The 15,980-nt window shown below is 39.1% G+C and overlaps 1 protein-coding gene across 3 annotated transcripts in view; it reads left to right on the top strand.

The window, feature by feature from the left end:
- LOC106042636 (mucin-5B) overlaps window positions 1-15,980 on the top strand; it is a 43,472-nt gene that overhangs the window by 6,370 nt on the left and 21,122 nt on the right. For all 3 annotated transcript variants that reach the window (XM_066997953.1, XM_066997952.1, XM_066997954.1), the window contains 15 exons: window positions 485-618; window positions 1,010-1,235; window positions 1,863-1,988; window positions 2,772-2,889; window positions 4,152-4,290; window positions 4,871-4,972; window positions 6,064-6,133; window positions 6,388-6,525; window positions 7,211-7,375; window positions 8,200-8,294; window positions 9,842-9,968; window positions 12,712-12,964; window positions 13,982-14,034; window positions 14,426-14,526; window positions 14,822-14,973. In XM_066997953.1, the coding sequence (XP_066854054.1) occupies window positions 485-618; window positions 1,010-1,235; window positions 1,863-1,988; window positions 2,772-2,889; window positions 4,152-4,290; window positions 4,871-4,972; window positions 6,064-6,133; window positions 6,388-6,525; window positions 7,211-7,375; window positions 8,200-8,294; window positions 9,842-9,968; window positions 12,712-12,964; window positions 13,982-14,034; window positions 14,426-14,526; window positions 14,822-14,973 (1,999 nt within the window). The remainder of the gene's footprint in view (window positions 1-484; window positions 619-1,009; window positions 1,236-1,862; window positions 1,989-2,771; window positions 2,890-4,151; window positions 4,291-4,870; window positions 4,973-6,063; window positions 6,134-6,387; window positions 6,526-7,210; window positions 7,376-8,199; window positions 8,295-9,841; window positions 9,969-12,711; window positions 12,965-13,981; window positions 14,035-14,425; window positions 14,527-14,821; window positions 14,974-15,980) is intronic.

The following is a 15,980-nucleotide window of genomic DNA, read 5'->3' as shown; positions in this document are numbered from 1 at the left end:
TGTAATACATATATTGTGTGCCTCTCTTCCCATCTTGTCTAGCCTTTGAAAAGTAGTAAGTTCACAGATGATTAGGAGCATATGCACCTAAGGCTGCACTTCAGGCTGTGATAGTAGAATGAAAACTAAACTGTATGGCCATTACACATGCAAATACAGAATTCTGTAAGTCCAAATGCACCCATAACAAACTGAACTCTGAAAGTGATGACGTGCAATAGAAAGGTCAAGAATTTCATGTGATTATTACTGCCCAGACTGCCAGCAGTTCTTGATACAAGTGCGCCAAATGCCTGGTTCTAGCCCAGCAGATATTATGCCAGGCTGTTATTTTTTATATTATGAATGCTGTGGTTAAGCTGAGGCATTTGGTAAAGACCATGCTTTGGGCCTTACAGCCCCAAAATGAAGTGCATATTTATAGCAAAATAGCTGATCTAAAGGATTGCAGACAGTCACTCAGATGCACCTGGGGATTTTGCAGGATATCAAATGCACCCGAGGCAGTTTGGGAACTTTCACAAAGTTGAGGATCCATCTGAAAAGTGTGCTGATGTGAGTCCAGATGATCACACTGGAAGGCATCCTAGGAGGGAAGATGATAGATGCAGTAAATATGTAAGTATGTGTGGCTAAGGAGTATAAACCCTCCTGAACTACAGTCCTTGAGGGACTGTATGAAACAAAGGTTGTTTACAGAGCATGCAGTGAACTGATTTTGTCAGGAGTCCACCATGAATCTTGGCAAAATGTTATCTTATAGTTGAAGGAATATCCTATTTGTAATGTTAATGAAATAGATCATGGGAAAATATGCAATTTTATGATAGCTTCCAGTCCAAGAAAAAGAACCTCATAACAGAAAATTATACCTGTATGGCCTCTGGAGTTCAATGTGACCATGAACTTGTGTCATCAGAAATTAGGATGCACGTCCAAAAACCTGAAAGTTGGTAAAATGTCAATTATTGCTTTTTTTCTTCTTCCTCCTTTTTTTTTTTTTTTTTAGAAAAAAATGTGCAAGAAACTTCTCTCCCATTTTGGAAACTGCCCCAAAGTGGTTGCTTTTGATGATTATGTAGCTACCTGCACTGAGGATATGTGCAGCTGTATGGTTAATTCTTCTCACACTGATTTGGTTTCCAGCTGCATATGCAGCACTTTAAACCAATACTCTCGAGACTGTGTCCTCAGCAAGGGAGACCCAGGGAAATGGAGAACCAAAGAACTTTGCTGTAAGTAACTATTGCTCTGGAGATCTCTTTCAGGTTAGACATATATGTACAAACCCTGATCCCAGTAGAGCAAAGATAGGAGCTCTGTTAACTACAGTGAATTAGTCTGTAAAAGTACTTTTGACAGAAACATTGTTAATGGAAAAGCTTCTACAAATTTAACTTGATTTTGCTCCTTAATTAGAACTTATATTAGGATTTCTTACCCCTCCTCATTATGGCTATTTTTTTTCCCAGTTCTTTTTTGAATTTTACCACGCACAGTTAATTTATAACTAATCTTGTTTTAAATTTTGATGTCTAGTCCAAAGAAGTCACTGAGAAGTTTAACACATTTGTTCTTAAATGGTCCTCACTCAGTAGTTGCAGCTATTGGGCAGGAAATCACTATAAATTCGGGGGGAAGGCTACAGGTAGTTCTTCCAAACAGCTGTTGTGAATTGGGATAGAAGACTAATGCCAGATGACTGATGTTTGAGGCAAAAATAAGTTATTACAATATGATACATCCGGATAGAGAGTTCCCCAACCAAGATATGGGGGAAAGGAGGAAGGAGTTGGGCAGTGATGCAAAGATTTTAGAGCACTTATAACAGTAACATACCACATTTTCATTTGGTCTTGCAGATCAGGAATGCCCAAACAACATGGAGTACATGGAATGTGGAAATTCCTGTGCTGATACTTGTGCTGACCCAGAAAGAAGCAAGATTTGCAAAGCCCCATGTACAGATGGCTGTTTCTGTCCTCCTGGTAAGGCATCTACTTCTTCCAATTGGTCACGCACATCAAGGGACAAAGAGGAATATTGCTCCTTTTCAGTTAGTGGCAATTTTTTTCTTCATGATTTTACACTAAAAGCAGTGAACAAACTGTTTCTTCTAGCATAATTAAGCAACTTCCTTCTTGGAAGAGTCAGATCTCTAAAGATCCAAGATCATAACAATGGAGAAGGGGAGAGAAAGGATGTTTTCCTAAAGACTAGGCTGAAAAAAAGGTACAGATGTAGAAAAAGGAAAGAGGTTCTCCAGACAGTAGAAATGCAGCTGAGGATGTCTGGTGAGATACCTCCTTGTTACAAGTCTAGGTGTATATCTAGCCTATGGGATGATAGCTATGACTGTAGGTTAAGTCACATGTAAAATAAATGCATTGGCGGGTACATGCTTGAGCAATCTTGCACATGAAGAATTTGAGTTCTGATTTGTTAGATGCACTATTAGCAATGGATGAAAACCAGCTCATATGCTTATGGTCTGGCATTTGACAATCCTGCTCATGGTGTAGGATTACAGTGACATGCAGAGATACTCTTTTGTTTTTGTATTGCTGTGTTGCTTTTATTTGAGGTCTAGTAAAAAACGCTTCTCATCAATTAACACCTGAGAGGGCCTGGTGTGTTTTTTTCAGTAAAATATACCCCAATCGTTTACAGAAATGCTGAATCCTCCAGAGTTTTTTGCTTATTCTGATCTTCCTTCGTGGTGTTTCCCAGACTCACCTGAAGAATATTAACTAGCTAATATGTCTAAACAGGAACCATCCTTGATGACCTCGGTGGCAAAAAATGTGTCCCCAGAGACAGCTGCCCCTGTATGTTTCAAGGCAAAGTCTACCCATCTGGAGGGACTTACTTTACTCCTTGCCAAAACTGGTACTGTTGTGAACTTGATTGCACTAACAAGGAAGAGGCAATTATTGCAAAGCATTGATGACTTTCATTCTGTTCTTTTCTCCTTTTTGCTGTTCCTAATGTCTTAAGGAATTATGGCTTTAATACAAAAACTGGGGTCTGAATTGCAACAGCCTTCAGAAAAACTTTGAGGCAGCCCTCAGCCTCACATAGCTATCACCTTATCTTAGAATTGCCAGCAATTATTGAGCCCAAGTTACTATAATGCAGAAAAATAAGTTGCTTTGCTGGTTAGTTTAGAAGCATTGGCCACTAAAGTGGAGCAGAGGGTCATACCATGTTAATGAGTAATTTTCCAGCCATCTCTAGATCTATAAAGGGCTGTTCCAAGGCTTGGATCTCAAAAGTCCTGATCCTTGAGAATGATTTGATTTTGAGCAAAACTTGTAGTTTGAACCCATCTCTACTCTGCAATAGTGAAATGTGATAAGACCTTGGGTATGTTCTTTTCAAAAGAGATGTTTCTTACTCTGATATCTATCCTGTGAATGAACAATTCTATGTATTTTTGTGCTTCTGAAATACAGTACATTTTCTTAACCTTAGGAATAATCTTTTCTGTAGGGAGCAGTAGATTACACTGTGGCGCATGGTTGGATAGAGCGGATATTCTGCAAACCCCTTTGGATCAAGTATTTTCTATGTTGTCCTCAAATGCAGGAAATACTCTTCAGAACCTGCAGTTTTGAGGAAATGAACTTGATGGGATTTGGGTGATTCCCATATAGCCACATCCTTGCTTACTCTTCACAAAGCCCAAGCTGACATTGCCTGGCTGTTCTCCTGTTGTGTGCACAGCTCTAAGAACTAACACAGCTCATTAACTCAGGTCCTCCACAGTAAGCTGCTGAGAAGTCACATCAGCAACTTGCTGAATGGTTGCATCAATAACATAAAATGTTGCAAGATCCTGCTCAAAGAGATTCTTTATTTTAAAAAGTTAAGTAACCAATTCAGGCCCTAGAATATTTCTTTCTTGACCAACTCAGTGTCTCTGAGGGATTTAGTTTGAAGCCTAGTGCAGTTAACTCCAATCAATAGGCATTCAACTTTTATACTCTAAGGGCCTAGTATAGAATCTTCCTCCTGCTTGGATTTAATAAGCAGATGAATAACGAGCAGCTAGTAAGACAGAGAAAGAGGGTCCGATCTGATACAGATCTCAGTCTTTGCTCCTTTAAAGTATATTTATTCTAATTACTCCGTTTTTGGATTTTGTACAGTACTTGCAAAGGAGGCCACTGGAGCTGTATCTCTCTGCCTTGTTCTGGAAGTTGCAATATAGATGGAGGATTCCATATAACTACGTTTGATAATAAGAGGTTCAATTTTCATGGTAACTGCCATTATGTCTTAGCTAAGGTATGAACAATCTCCCATTTCACTCCTGAATCTCTAGACTAGCATGAAGCATTAAGCTGTGCTGGAGCTTGATATAACTTCATTTGATTAAATGACCTCAATCCAACAAAGCACTTCAACACATGCTTAACCTTAAATCACACAAATTTTTCCATTTGCAATGGACTGCAAGTCAACTGTGGTGTTAAGCGTCAAGCTTTTGCAACTTCAACACAGTTTTACATCTTTTTTTAGCGAATTCATTTGCTTATTCAATTTATTAGTGTAGATTAAAGCATTCTTCTGAAGCTTTCTTCATGTGTGACTGTCAAAAGTAAGTGGATGAGATGATTACTTCACAAAGATTGACTACCATGTGACTGCAAGTACATGATCTGCACAGGTTGATGGAAAAAAAAAAAGAGGGGAAAGGCAGTGATCATTCTTGGTTTTGGCAATGAAATAAAGCTGCAGTTAGAGATTATATGCACCACTTCTTTCATTATTACATTTTAGCCTTTCAGAGACACGTTTTTTCCCTTCCAGCTCCCTTCCTATAGCATGCTAACAATATCTGTACACCCCTTTCACCTCTTTTCAGAACACTGATGACACATTTGTGGTGATTGGAGAGATTGTTCAGTGTGGGACGTCAAAGACAATGACTTGCTTAAAGAATGTAATTGTCACACTAGGAAGAACTGTAAGTAACTTGCCTTAGCTAGTGACACATAATCTGTCACTTCTATTTAGGTTCAAAGATGGGGTTTCTCTAATACTGTGGACTCATTTGGATCAGTTGCAGTCCTGACACTGCAGGATTAATATCAGCAGATGATATAGTGCATGTGTTTATTAGTTTTGTTCTACAAGAGTTATTTACTTTCCACTCCTTTTGGATTCCATTTTTTCCATTTTCTTTAGAGGCAGATGGTTCAAAATTATCCTTGTTGGCTTTCCCTGTCTTTTCCGTGACTTTAAAGTTTTTCATTTCTTTATTTTTGATAGATGTAGGTTTCTGTAAGACCCTTGTATTTTTATAGCAGCTTTGAGTCCTGAGGTTTTCCCTAATGCAATGAGTGAAGTAGTAGAATTTCCCAAATGAAGGCCTGAGATTTCTCCTACTGAATATTATGCCATGATTCAAACTGAATTCAATGGGAACAGACTTAGAATAAGCCTGTGTATATTTAGGAGTGCATAAATAGTATCCCTAAGGCCTGGATTCATTATGTCTAAATGGTATCTAACTGGTGTAGTCCTAGCTGGGTTAGGAAACTCAGCATCTTAACCTCCTTCTATAGTTAGCAAAGGAAGATAGGGAACTTCAAAGGACAAGTCAGTCCACCTAATATATGAGGTGGCTTCTGGAGGTGCCTGTCTCTATCCATGGGAGGAGTCACGTCTATGTCTATGAGGGATAGAGCCATGTCTCTATGAGGAAGTTTGAGTCAGGTAGCTCTCATTTTGGATGTGTTACATTTCCAATGAGATAGATCTGAACCTACATGAAACTTCTTGAGTGCAATTCTCCAAAAGATAACTAACCTCTTAAGTAAGCAAGAGGACTTAGTCAAGGTTGTTGTCTATGGAGATGTTTTTTTGGTTTGTTACAGTGTACAGATTTATTCTGTGGCAGTGTATGGTATCCAGACACTGAGTTATATTGAACTCAAAGGTAATCATGTTCTGAAGACATAACTTGTTAATGTTTATGGAAGCTTGTGAGGTTGTGCTGTCTGTCTTGTGCCATATGCATTCATTACTATGGGCTTTTTGCTTTTTCCCCTGCAGACAATAAAAATATGTTCCTGTGGAAATATCTACATGAACAATTTCATTGTGAAGCTGCCAGTAAGGAAAGGTAAGTGTCCTTCTTCACATTGTTCTCAGACTAGCCTGCATCTATTTAAAGACAGATTCCTGCTCCTTTCTCTGAAGAGCCAGACCCTGCCCCTTGTCAGATCCCTTTGACCTAGGTGGATACAAGGTCTCGGAGTCCCTGGGGATTCCTGTGTGCACAGAATGCACTGGTAAAAGGGAATTCCTGTTTACTGAGCTTTGTAAAGATTTGCAGGTACATGCATACATTTTCATTTCTCTTTTTTTCCTCTTTAGATGGCATCACCATCTTCAGACCCTCTACATTTTTTATCAAAATCTTGAGCTCAATTGGAGTACAGATTCGAGTGCAAATGAAACCTGTGATGCAGCTCTCCATAACGGTTGATCATTCTTTTCAGAATCGCACATCTGGTAGGACATATCACATTCTTTCAGTTTGCTCTTAAATCAAGTTGTAGCTGCTTGTCTATCAGTTTAAGTAAATAAATTATTTCATTTTATATTGGCTTTGGTATGTTAGAACCCTTGATTAAATCTACAGCCTTCCTGGAACAAAGGATTGGCCAAAGCCTTCAATTTGCTGAAGAAAGTAAGATAAGCTCTGTGATATTCAGTGTGTGCAGATCTTTTAGACTCTATCTGTAAAAGCAGGCCATCATCAGAGACTTATGAGATGCAAGTTATGAACTTGGTTTTGTCACCTATCTTCCATTAGCATCACTTAAGCTTTTTGTGCTAATGCTTCCTATCTACGTATTGGGATAATATCCCATCTCTCCAATGCATTTTGTTTTGCTTTTGCCATTTCCTCTGATTATAAATCTTGGGGAAGAGAACTCTCCGTCTGACGGTGTTTAATGAAGCACATTTAAGCAGCCTCCAATCTCTGTGCTATCACTAAGTACTACTTGTAAGGCAGAAAATAATAATGGACTAAAGGCAGTAAGTATGCTGTCTGATTTGTGGGAACTTCAGGAAAATGAGCTACTTTCAGGCAAGCACCTTTATAGATCTAAGGGTATTTATCTTGAAGTCATTCTTTTTTCCAGTCGTGATTTCTTCTTTTTCTTCTTTTCTTCCCTGCCACCCACTCAAGGTCTTTGTGGCAATTTCAATAACATCCAGACTGATGATTTCAGAACGGCCACTGGAGCTGTGGAAGATTCAGCTTCTGCTTTTGGTAACTCTTGGAAAACTAGAGCCAGCTGTTTTGATGTTGAGGACAGCTTTGAAGATCCTTGTTCAAACAGTGTGGATAAAGGTAGCACGCTTTTCATCCCTGGACTATCAGTGCTAAACAATTTTCCCATGATGAATAACTGAAAAAGCTTTAGAAAGCTCGTAGACATCAAACACTACTGCCTTTGAGACTGTTATGAGAGAGAACACATTGTTTTTTGCAAGTCACTAAGGTGACAGCTTGTCTTTTTTTTTTAAAAAAAAAAAAAAGACACCTCTGGAGAAAGAGCCAACGCCTTCTCTGATGGCTTGAAAAGCACACACAACATCAATGAGAACAATTTAGGCTTAAGGCAGAGCATAATTGGTTGTCAATATCTGGGCCAGATCTTTATCCCATCTAGGTTGTTACAGCTGTGCTGAAGTCAATAGGAATAAGTTATCAAAACTACTGACTACAGTAGGCACTTCTGTACTAGGTGCCCTGTCCAGCTTCTCATTTTGACTAGGTTTGACTATATAGAAGATTTAGAGGGTAGTCTCCTAGGTATTACCATATATAATAAAAGCCCACTAAATATTATATGCTTTGTGTTATTGCTTGACTATATTTCATGAAGAACCATGAAAAAGCAATGAAAATGGGGATTTTTTTCTAATGTTCTGCAAATCCAGTCACAGTAACAGTGTTAGTACTTGGAAGGAGGAAACTTTTTTTTCTTTCAGGAAGATGACAGTTTACCCATCCAATTATGCTTATCACCATGTTTATGCCCACTATTTCCTTCCAGCATCATTTGAACGCTTCAGGACACTCTAGGTCTGTGTGATACCTGATAAGAATATTAATTCACATAGTGGTGTGGTTTAAGTGACTGTGGGTGCTATTTTTTTTTCCCCATTCAGAAAAATTTGCCCAACACTGGTGTGCTCTTCTGTCTAATACCAGCAGTGTGTTTGCTGCTTGCCATTCTGTTGTAGACCCTGCTGTGTACATCAAGGTAAGGCACTGGTCTAAATCAGGGGCTTATTCTTGTCCAGAGGCTGATCCTGCCACGAAGGAGGTCTGGTCTTCAGGAGTGAAATAAGTTTTAGTAACGCCGGTTTGGAAATAGATTCACTGATGTTGATGAGAAAAATAACAAAATGAGAGTTTGTGCAAGATATGGTGGGACTTTTTGCTTGCTGTTTGCTTGCTTGAAATATTAAGTGACTTGTTTTCAATGAGCATCCCTGCTGTCACTGACAGTTCCATTGCATGATCCAGAAGCAAAACGGGCAAAATAAGGTTTGCTGTTTTTGAAAACTGTTCAGTCTTTAAAAAGCTAAATCAGTGTTTCTGTCGGGAATCAAACTGAGAGGTTTCATACTCCATGGATTCCCTCTGATTTGCTTTTAAAGTCACATCTAGCGGGAGAACATACATTGTTTATAACCCATTTATTACTGAGGAGACATTTTGCTCTTTGTATTTAGAATGCATGAAGTACTCCACGAGTACTCCTGGTGTTCAGCTGTATAATGTTGTTGATGAAGTTGACTGAGCAAGCAAGTTACTGCATTTCTGTGAATAGTAAAGCAGGTTCTGCAAAAACTGCGGAAAATTCAAGTAGGGTCTGTATGAGATACAACTTACTGAGAAAATATTTGAGCCTGAAATTTTGCATGAAATTTAATGTGTTTCAGGTACCTTTAAAATTATGGCTTATCCTTTGTGCCACCCAAATTTTCCTTTAAAAATGTCTGCTTGAAAATTCATGTTAACTACATGTAAAATAGGAATTTAATTCACAATTGAAGAAAAATAATAACCTTCTTTTATTATTATTATTTAATTTTCTATGGATATGTTTGTTACTCCTGCTGATCTCAGGGCTTTAAACCATGATTAGTGGAAGCACTTTCCACAACACCAGCGGTGGCAGGACAAAGTGCCATCTGTGCAGTATGACCATATTGCTGTTAAGTGGCTGGCTGTATCTGGGTGCTGCCCAGACACCCAATTAAAAGAACTTGAGCTTTACATGCCCTTTGTCCCTATTAGTACTATTTCTTTAGACATCAATACATATGATTCACTGTTAAATCATCTTCTCTTATGCACCTGTCATTTCATAGGCTGCATCTTACCTGCACACTAGACAGGGACACAAACACCAGTCATCGCTGTGTAGTACTTTCAGTTCTGTATATTTTCAGATGCTGTTTTTTGACAAGTCCTAAACTGTACATCATCATGGGAGGCTGGTATAGACATTTGTCAGTGCTTTAATGAGCTATAGGTGCCATCATCACTCTTATTATTCATCTTTTATGAGTGCTAGACATACCATCATTGCAGTTACATGGCTGTAATGGATTTCCTATTTCTCCAATTTGCATAGCAATTCATTAGCATACATTTTCTTGTAGAGATGTTTCAAATTAAACTTCATTGGTAGTAATACTTTTCTGAAAATATATTGGTTGAATATTTTTTGGATTGCTGAATGTTTCTTTGTTCTGTGAGCTAGGCATGATTACACCTGTGCCCTTTTCTGTCCCCTAGAAATGCATGTATGACACCTGTAACGCTGAGAAGAGTGAAGTTGCACTGTGTAGTGTGCTCTCTACCTACTCCAGAGATTGTGCTGTGGCCGGCATGTCCCTGAAGGGGTGGAGACAGGGGATCTGTGGTAAGCATCCTATAACATCTTGGGTAGGGATCTGGGGAACAGCTTCAGGAGACTGCACTCTGTGGCAGCCCAGGGCTTTTGAGCTCAGTCAAGGTTGTAGATCTTTGAAAAACAGAATAAGCATATGCTCTATAAAAAACCTCTGCCTGCTAAAATCAGCTCGTGTCCGCTTCGTGAAGAGGCTCTTAGGAAGCATGCTCCTTGTGTGAATTCAGAGCACAAAGAAGAAGAGTGTAAGGTGTATTAACCAAATCACAACACATAGTTGCAGTTAACGTTAGTTTTTAATTTTTGGGCCTCCCTATGTATGTAAATTCTGAAAGATTTTCAACAGCTCTTCTCAGCCCTTCTGTCTCAGACATTGGTCATATACTGGGCATTATTCTCATTAATTGCATTTTTCCATGTTATAATAAAACAGTAATGACTTTTAATAAATTTATGTCACTGGTTTCTGAGAATGTTGAAGTGTTTAAAGGTATTTTCAGCTCAGGACCATTTAACAAATAAGTAAGTTTCTTGGAACATAAGTTTATATTTGGGTATATACATTGCCAGTAAATCCTGGATTAGGAGTCCACAAAAATGTGTATTTTTGGCACTACCAGAACTTATTATGAGATACTATCAGAGCTGAGAATAAATCTCCCGAATCTCAGATTCTGAATTTTACTTTGAAGTTTTTCCATTTTTCCATTAATGATCAGATAGTTCAAATGAGTTTTGCCTATTTCAACGTGAAAATAAATGTATGGGTTTTCTGAATAATAATATATCTGAACATAAAACATAACGAATGATTTTTATGCGACTTTGATACAGCTATGATCTATTCAATTACCTGACTTAGAAGCTAGCTGGAATTTTTAATAGAGACAACCCAAGTCATGCACTGCTTTGTAGAAGGCATTTAAGATCACAGTAAGAACAATTTAACAAACCTGTGCTGAAATAATTATAAGGGAACACAGTGTAGTCTACAGTGTATTATCCTAGAGTCACGCAAGTTTATGCACTAGACAGTCTCTATCTATTGAAAGCTTTGCTGTCAATATAGAATTACTGACATATTTCATGCCAAATCAAGACTGGTTTGCAGCATGGTTTAGTCTGAAATCTGTGGACTTATGACACAATATTGACATAAACAGTGCAGTAACCTTGGGGAAAAATGCTAATGGCTTAATCAGCACAATCATTTTTAGGCCATATGAAAGAAGAAATAATCTTTTGGGAACATGCCTGCGATAAGACTGAGGGTTGTGCTATTAATGAGTGAAAGAGTAAATGGGCCAGAACAGCCACTCGCAGTGTCTGTCCCCTTGCAGTGGTTTTAAAGGTTCTTTCATCTCCTGCAGCTGTGTCCAGATGTGCCACGCTGCAGGCAGCCTCCAAGGCAGGTTATATTGTAAAGCGGTGCTTACAGTACATACAACTCAGTGTAAGAAAAAGGAAATCCTGCTAGCTAACTGATGGCAGTCTGCATATACAACGATCTTTAGTGGAATCATAAACCATTAGTTGAATTACTAGTTAAGGGGGTCAATAGCCTCTTCTAAGTCATGGCACTGTTTTCCTGCTTCTCTGTGTGTGAGCTAGCTTTAAGCTATTTTTGGTATGCTCATGTGCTCTGCACTCATGCCTCCAGTTTTGATGTACATATAATCTAAGATTACCAATCTGTGACCATGGGTACTATAACGAAATAACCTTTTTCTTACCAGACCTCGCTTTACCAAAATTGACCTTTTTCCCCTCTGTGAATATAAAGAGAAGTAAACACATTATTATTTTAAAAAATAACTAATAATTGAAGCACCAATTCAGGTAAATCTTCTGGTATGTCAGGTGGACTGTGATATAAATTTGTATTGAAAATCTTTATTATTTTTCTTATTTGGCCTATTGTGACATAAATACCATTTGCTACATCCTCATCGCACCTCTATGAAGTAGGAAAATACGGCCTGCAGACCCTATTTTGCACATGGGATATCGTGTCTGCTCCAGCTGAGACCAGGAAACCAACTGTTTTTTGTTGGTGGAGGTGGTGGTGGTTTTCAATGTGTACACAAACCTAGCACGCTAACTAATCTAAGAAAGTGTACAATGGTCATGGACTGGAAAACCATACAGAGCTTTGTTTAAGCATGGAGCCTATTGCTGATATGGTGATAGCGTTGCTGCAAAGATGATTAGTGCAATTCCCCATAAGCAAACCCCCCCCCCCCTTCAGATGGTAACATGAGTTTTCCTCAAGACATCTGTGAGAATTCAAACCTGTTTTCTTTGGTGACATCAAATACTTAGCAGAGTTCCCTAGCACTGCCCACTTATTGTCAAAACTTAACCCTATAAAATGTTTTTCTTAAATGTATTTCTTAAATTATTCCCATCCAAAGAAATCATTAGTTAAGGAGAGAAGATCCATTTTTAACTACATGGGGAAGCGAGAAGTTACAGGTTTCAGTTCATGATATAAGATAGTATGGCAAATTTTACAAATGACAAAATTATACCGGTTCCCTTATTCAGTTAAGATACACCCTGTTGCGTATTTCAGTATCCAATCTGACCTAGTTCAGTTTTATGTGATCAGACTTCCCCCAGGCCACTGGTAGTCAAAGTCTGCTAGTTAGGAAAAAGTATATTTATGGCTGCCAACTTTCAGAATGCTGCATTAACAGTACGAATGATGATTGCACAGAGAAGGCCATACATCCATTTTATTTCTCTTGCAAAGATCCCTCTGAGGAGTGTCCTGAGACTATGGTTTATAACTATAGCGTGAAGTACTGTAACCAGTCTTGCCACTCACTGGATGAACCCGATCCGCTGTGTAAAGTTCAGATCGTTCCTATGGAGGGCTGCAGTTGCCCTGAAGGGACCTACCTCAATGACGAGGAGGAATGTGTCACTCCAGATGACTGTCCCTGCTACTACAAAGGCAAGATTGTTCAGCCTGGCAACTCCTTCCAAGAAGACAAACTGCTGTGGTAAGCTGCTCTGATGATGCAAAGGCCGAATACCTGGGGGGATGTCAGGGCTCACCAGGGAATTCCCTGCTCTAATCCCTGAATGGGGTCTTCTTACTGTAGCAATGACAAATTTCTGCTTGATCATACCAAAGCACATGTTCCCCTGTCAGGTAGTGCAGCCACAGTGAAGGTTAAGATCTTATGTTCCTGCTAGCAAACAAAAAGATGAAAACATGTAAATTAGTCATGTTTGCGATCTATCTCTATGCAAAGTTCATTGTGGTGTAAAAAAAAAAAAAAAAATCCGTATACAATGGGAGCAAGATAGGGGCTTTGAGATTGGAGTTTCTGGCTTTCAGACGAAAAAAGAGTCAAAACCACCCCCCAGCACATCCTGCAGACTAAAAAAATGAAAATGGCCAAGGGGAAAAAAATCAAAATCTTAGTTTGTAAACATGAAAGAGAGAATTTTGGGGAAAATACCCAAAATAATATAATTATCTTGCATCTCCAGTGCAAAACAACTGTCTTTTTCTCATTTTCAGGCAGCTGAGGGTAGCAATGCAAACAAATACCAGTGGAAGGCTGAATTTTGCCATGTATTTTTATTTTCAGATGTCTATGTGTTCACTCTCTTCCAACTCTCAGATTTTCCTCTGAGGATTCTAGACTGCTTTGTAAACACAGATTCATTTAGTAATTTAAGAGGTCTCTTCTTTAAGAAAGTATTAGTTTCATCACAGAGATAATAAAAATAAATAAAATAAGAATACAATAAATGCTTAGGAAAGACTTGATTTAGGGAAAACATGCAATAAAATAGTGGCAGATGAAGAAAGAGGATTTAATCGTTAGGTCTTAATCTTCCTTCTGGGGATGGCAGTTCATGTCTGTGAGCCTGATAGCTTTACCAAATATCCATTTTGATGGGAATTTGTTATTTGTGTGACTAGCAAAGCTTTGCAGAGGCTTTCTCTCTAGTGAGAGAGAAAAGTGCAAAGAGCTGATGTCTTTCGTTTTATGGAATCTCTTTAGCAAATGCATTCAAGGAAGATTAGACTGCATTGGAGAAACTGTCCTGGTAAAAGGTGAGATTTCATTAAATAATGGCTTTATGGTATCAGCTAGTACTTATAATGTTTTTCTGTGTATCTCTTGCTTTCTATATTTTGGTATTCTGCACATTTTTTGCCTTCTCTCTGTAATGTGTCAGTTATCAATAACAGTTGACTTTGTAAAAATGTCACCAGACTTGCTGAACTTTTCAAAAGATGAAGATATTTCCCAGAGCTTAGAGGTCATCTGCCTTCTCCTATCCTGCTGGTGGACAGAAGTAAAAGCTAATGGAAACTGTAAATGAGAGACACATGCTGCAACGTGTCTGAGCTCTGAAGTGCTCTGCTCTGTTGCATAGTGGTTGATGGCGTCCTTATCACTTTCACTAAATGACCTGTATAAAATGGTTTCTTCCCCCTATAGATTGCCCTGCTCCTATGTACTACTTCAACTGCAGCTCCGCGGGTCCTGGTGCAATTGGATCAGAGTGTCAGAAAAGTTGTAAGACGCAAGACATGCACTGTGTAAGGACTTCACCTCCTAGCAGGAGCGTGGGACGACATGATTGTGCATGTATGATTGTCCTTAACAAACGCTGATGCTATTCACAGACCAACCAGTTTACTGATAACGCAGCAGCTGTAGCTACCCACCTAGCTGTGACGCTTGCAGCTTGATTGTTACTAATTTACAACTGTATTTTGTTTTTTTTTTAAAACCCTATTTAAAAGTTTGGCATACAGTGCTAACACCTCTGTAGGCTCCCTGTACGTTCTGTGCATTACCATATTGCCTTGTATCATATCTTTATATACGCAGTATGTCACAGAATGCGTCTCTGGCTGCATGTGTCCTGATGGGCTGGTACTGGATGGCAGTGGAGGTTGTATTCCCAAAGACCAGTGCCCGTGTGTCCATGGAGGACACTTTTATAAACCCGGGGAAACGATCCAAGTTGACTGCAACACATGGTATGTTATACCAGGGAGTTTTGTTTTATAACAAAGGTTGTTAAAAATAGTCAGTGTATCTCATGGGGCAGAATGTGTTCTGAAGCCCTTTACTTCATCACTAGAGCCATCAGGCATCTAGTAAAAATAAAAAGGGAAACTTTTCCTCTCTGCATCACACTGCAGGAGCCTGTATTTGGGGAGAATAAGTACCAAATGTCAAAGAATTCCCATCGCCTTCCACAAACTGTTTCCACACCAGCTTTAGAAATCCCAGCCTTATTCAGGCTGGTTTGGGGCTGGTTATTGTGCAAGGAAGAACTGAGTCTATGTCTGTAGGACTCAGCTCAACCCCAGAAAAAGTATGAATTTAGGGGAGGGAGGAACTGCAGTGATCTTCTAGCAACTTGAAGCTCCAGTTGTTGCAATTCCTGGTGTAATGGTGCTCTAGTCTTCACAGGTGTTGCTGATCATGGTGGGTAAGATTCCTTGGATCCTTACCTGTTATTTAGCGAGGATGAGGTGGTGTAGTCCTGCCAGGTGGAGGCGCAGAAAACAACAGCCAGGGATCGTGGTTTGATCACCGCTGGTACAAGCAAATTTAGCATGTGAGGCCAAACCCTGATAAGCAGTTGTTGATATCACAGAGGCCATTACGAGGTTTTACTGCAATGAGGTCTTTGTTTTCTTAGGAGGACAGAACACATATGGGGGAGGAAAAATCAGAGAGTATCTGTGCCGAGGGAATAACTAGAATTTTCTGTCTAATGGTGTCCCTGAGCTGCAGTTTGCCAGGGTAGGATGGAGGATAATGCTGGTACATAACACCATAGTCAGGAGCAGAACTGGCCACGTGATACCTCATGGATTAATATTCAGATATGTTTGAAATATCTAGTTCTTCCTGAGCTTAGGTCCTAAATCCCCATTGTCTGCTGCCAGGCCTTAATGATTTAAGTGATATTTGAAGGGCAAAAAATAAAATCAAAATACAGAAAGTTCAAGTATGTCTTGGTAGAAAACACAAA

Source organism: Anser cygnoides, chromosome 5 (genome assembly GCF_040182565.1).
Source record: "Anser cygnoides isolate HZ-2024a breed goose chromosome 5, Taihu_goose_T2T_genome, whole genome shotgun sequence".
NCBI lineage: Eukaryota > Metazoa > Chordata > Aves > Anseriformes > Anatidae > Anser > Anser cygnoides.
The sequence above is the reverse complement of the archived record's forward strand: the minus strand, read 5'-3'. Positions and strand labels throughout refer to the sequence as shown.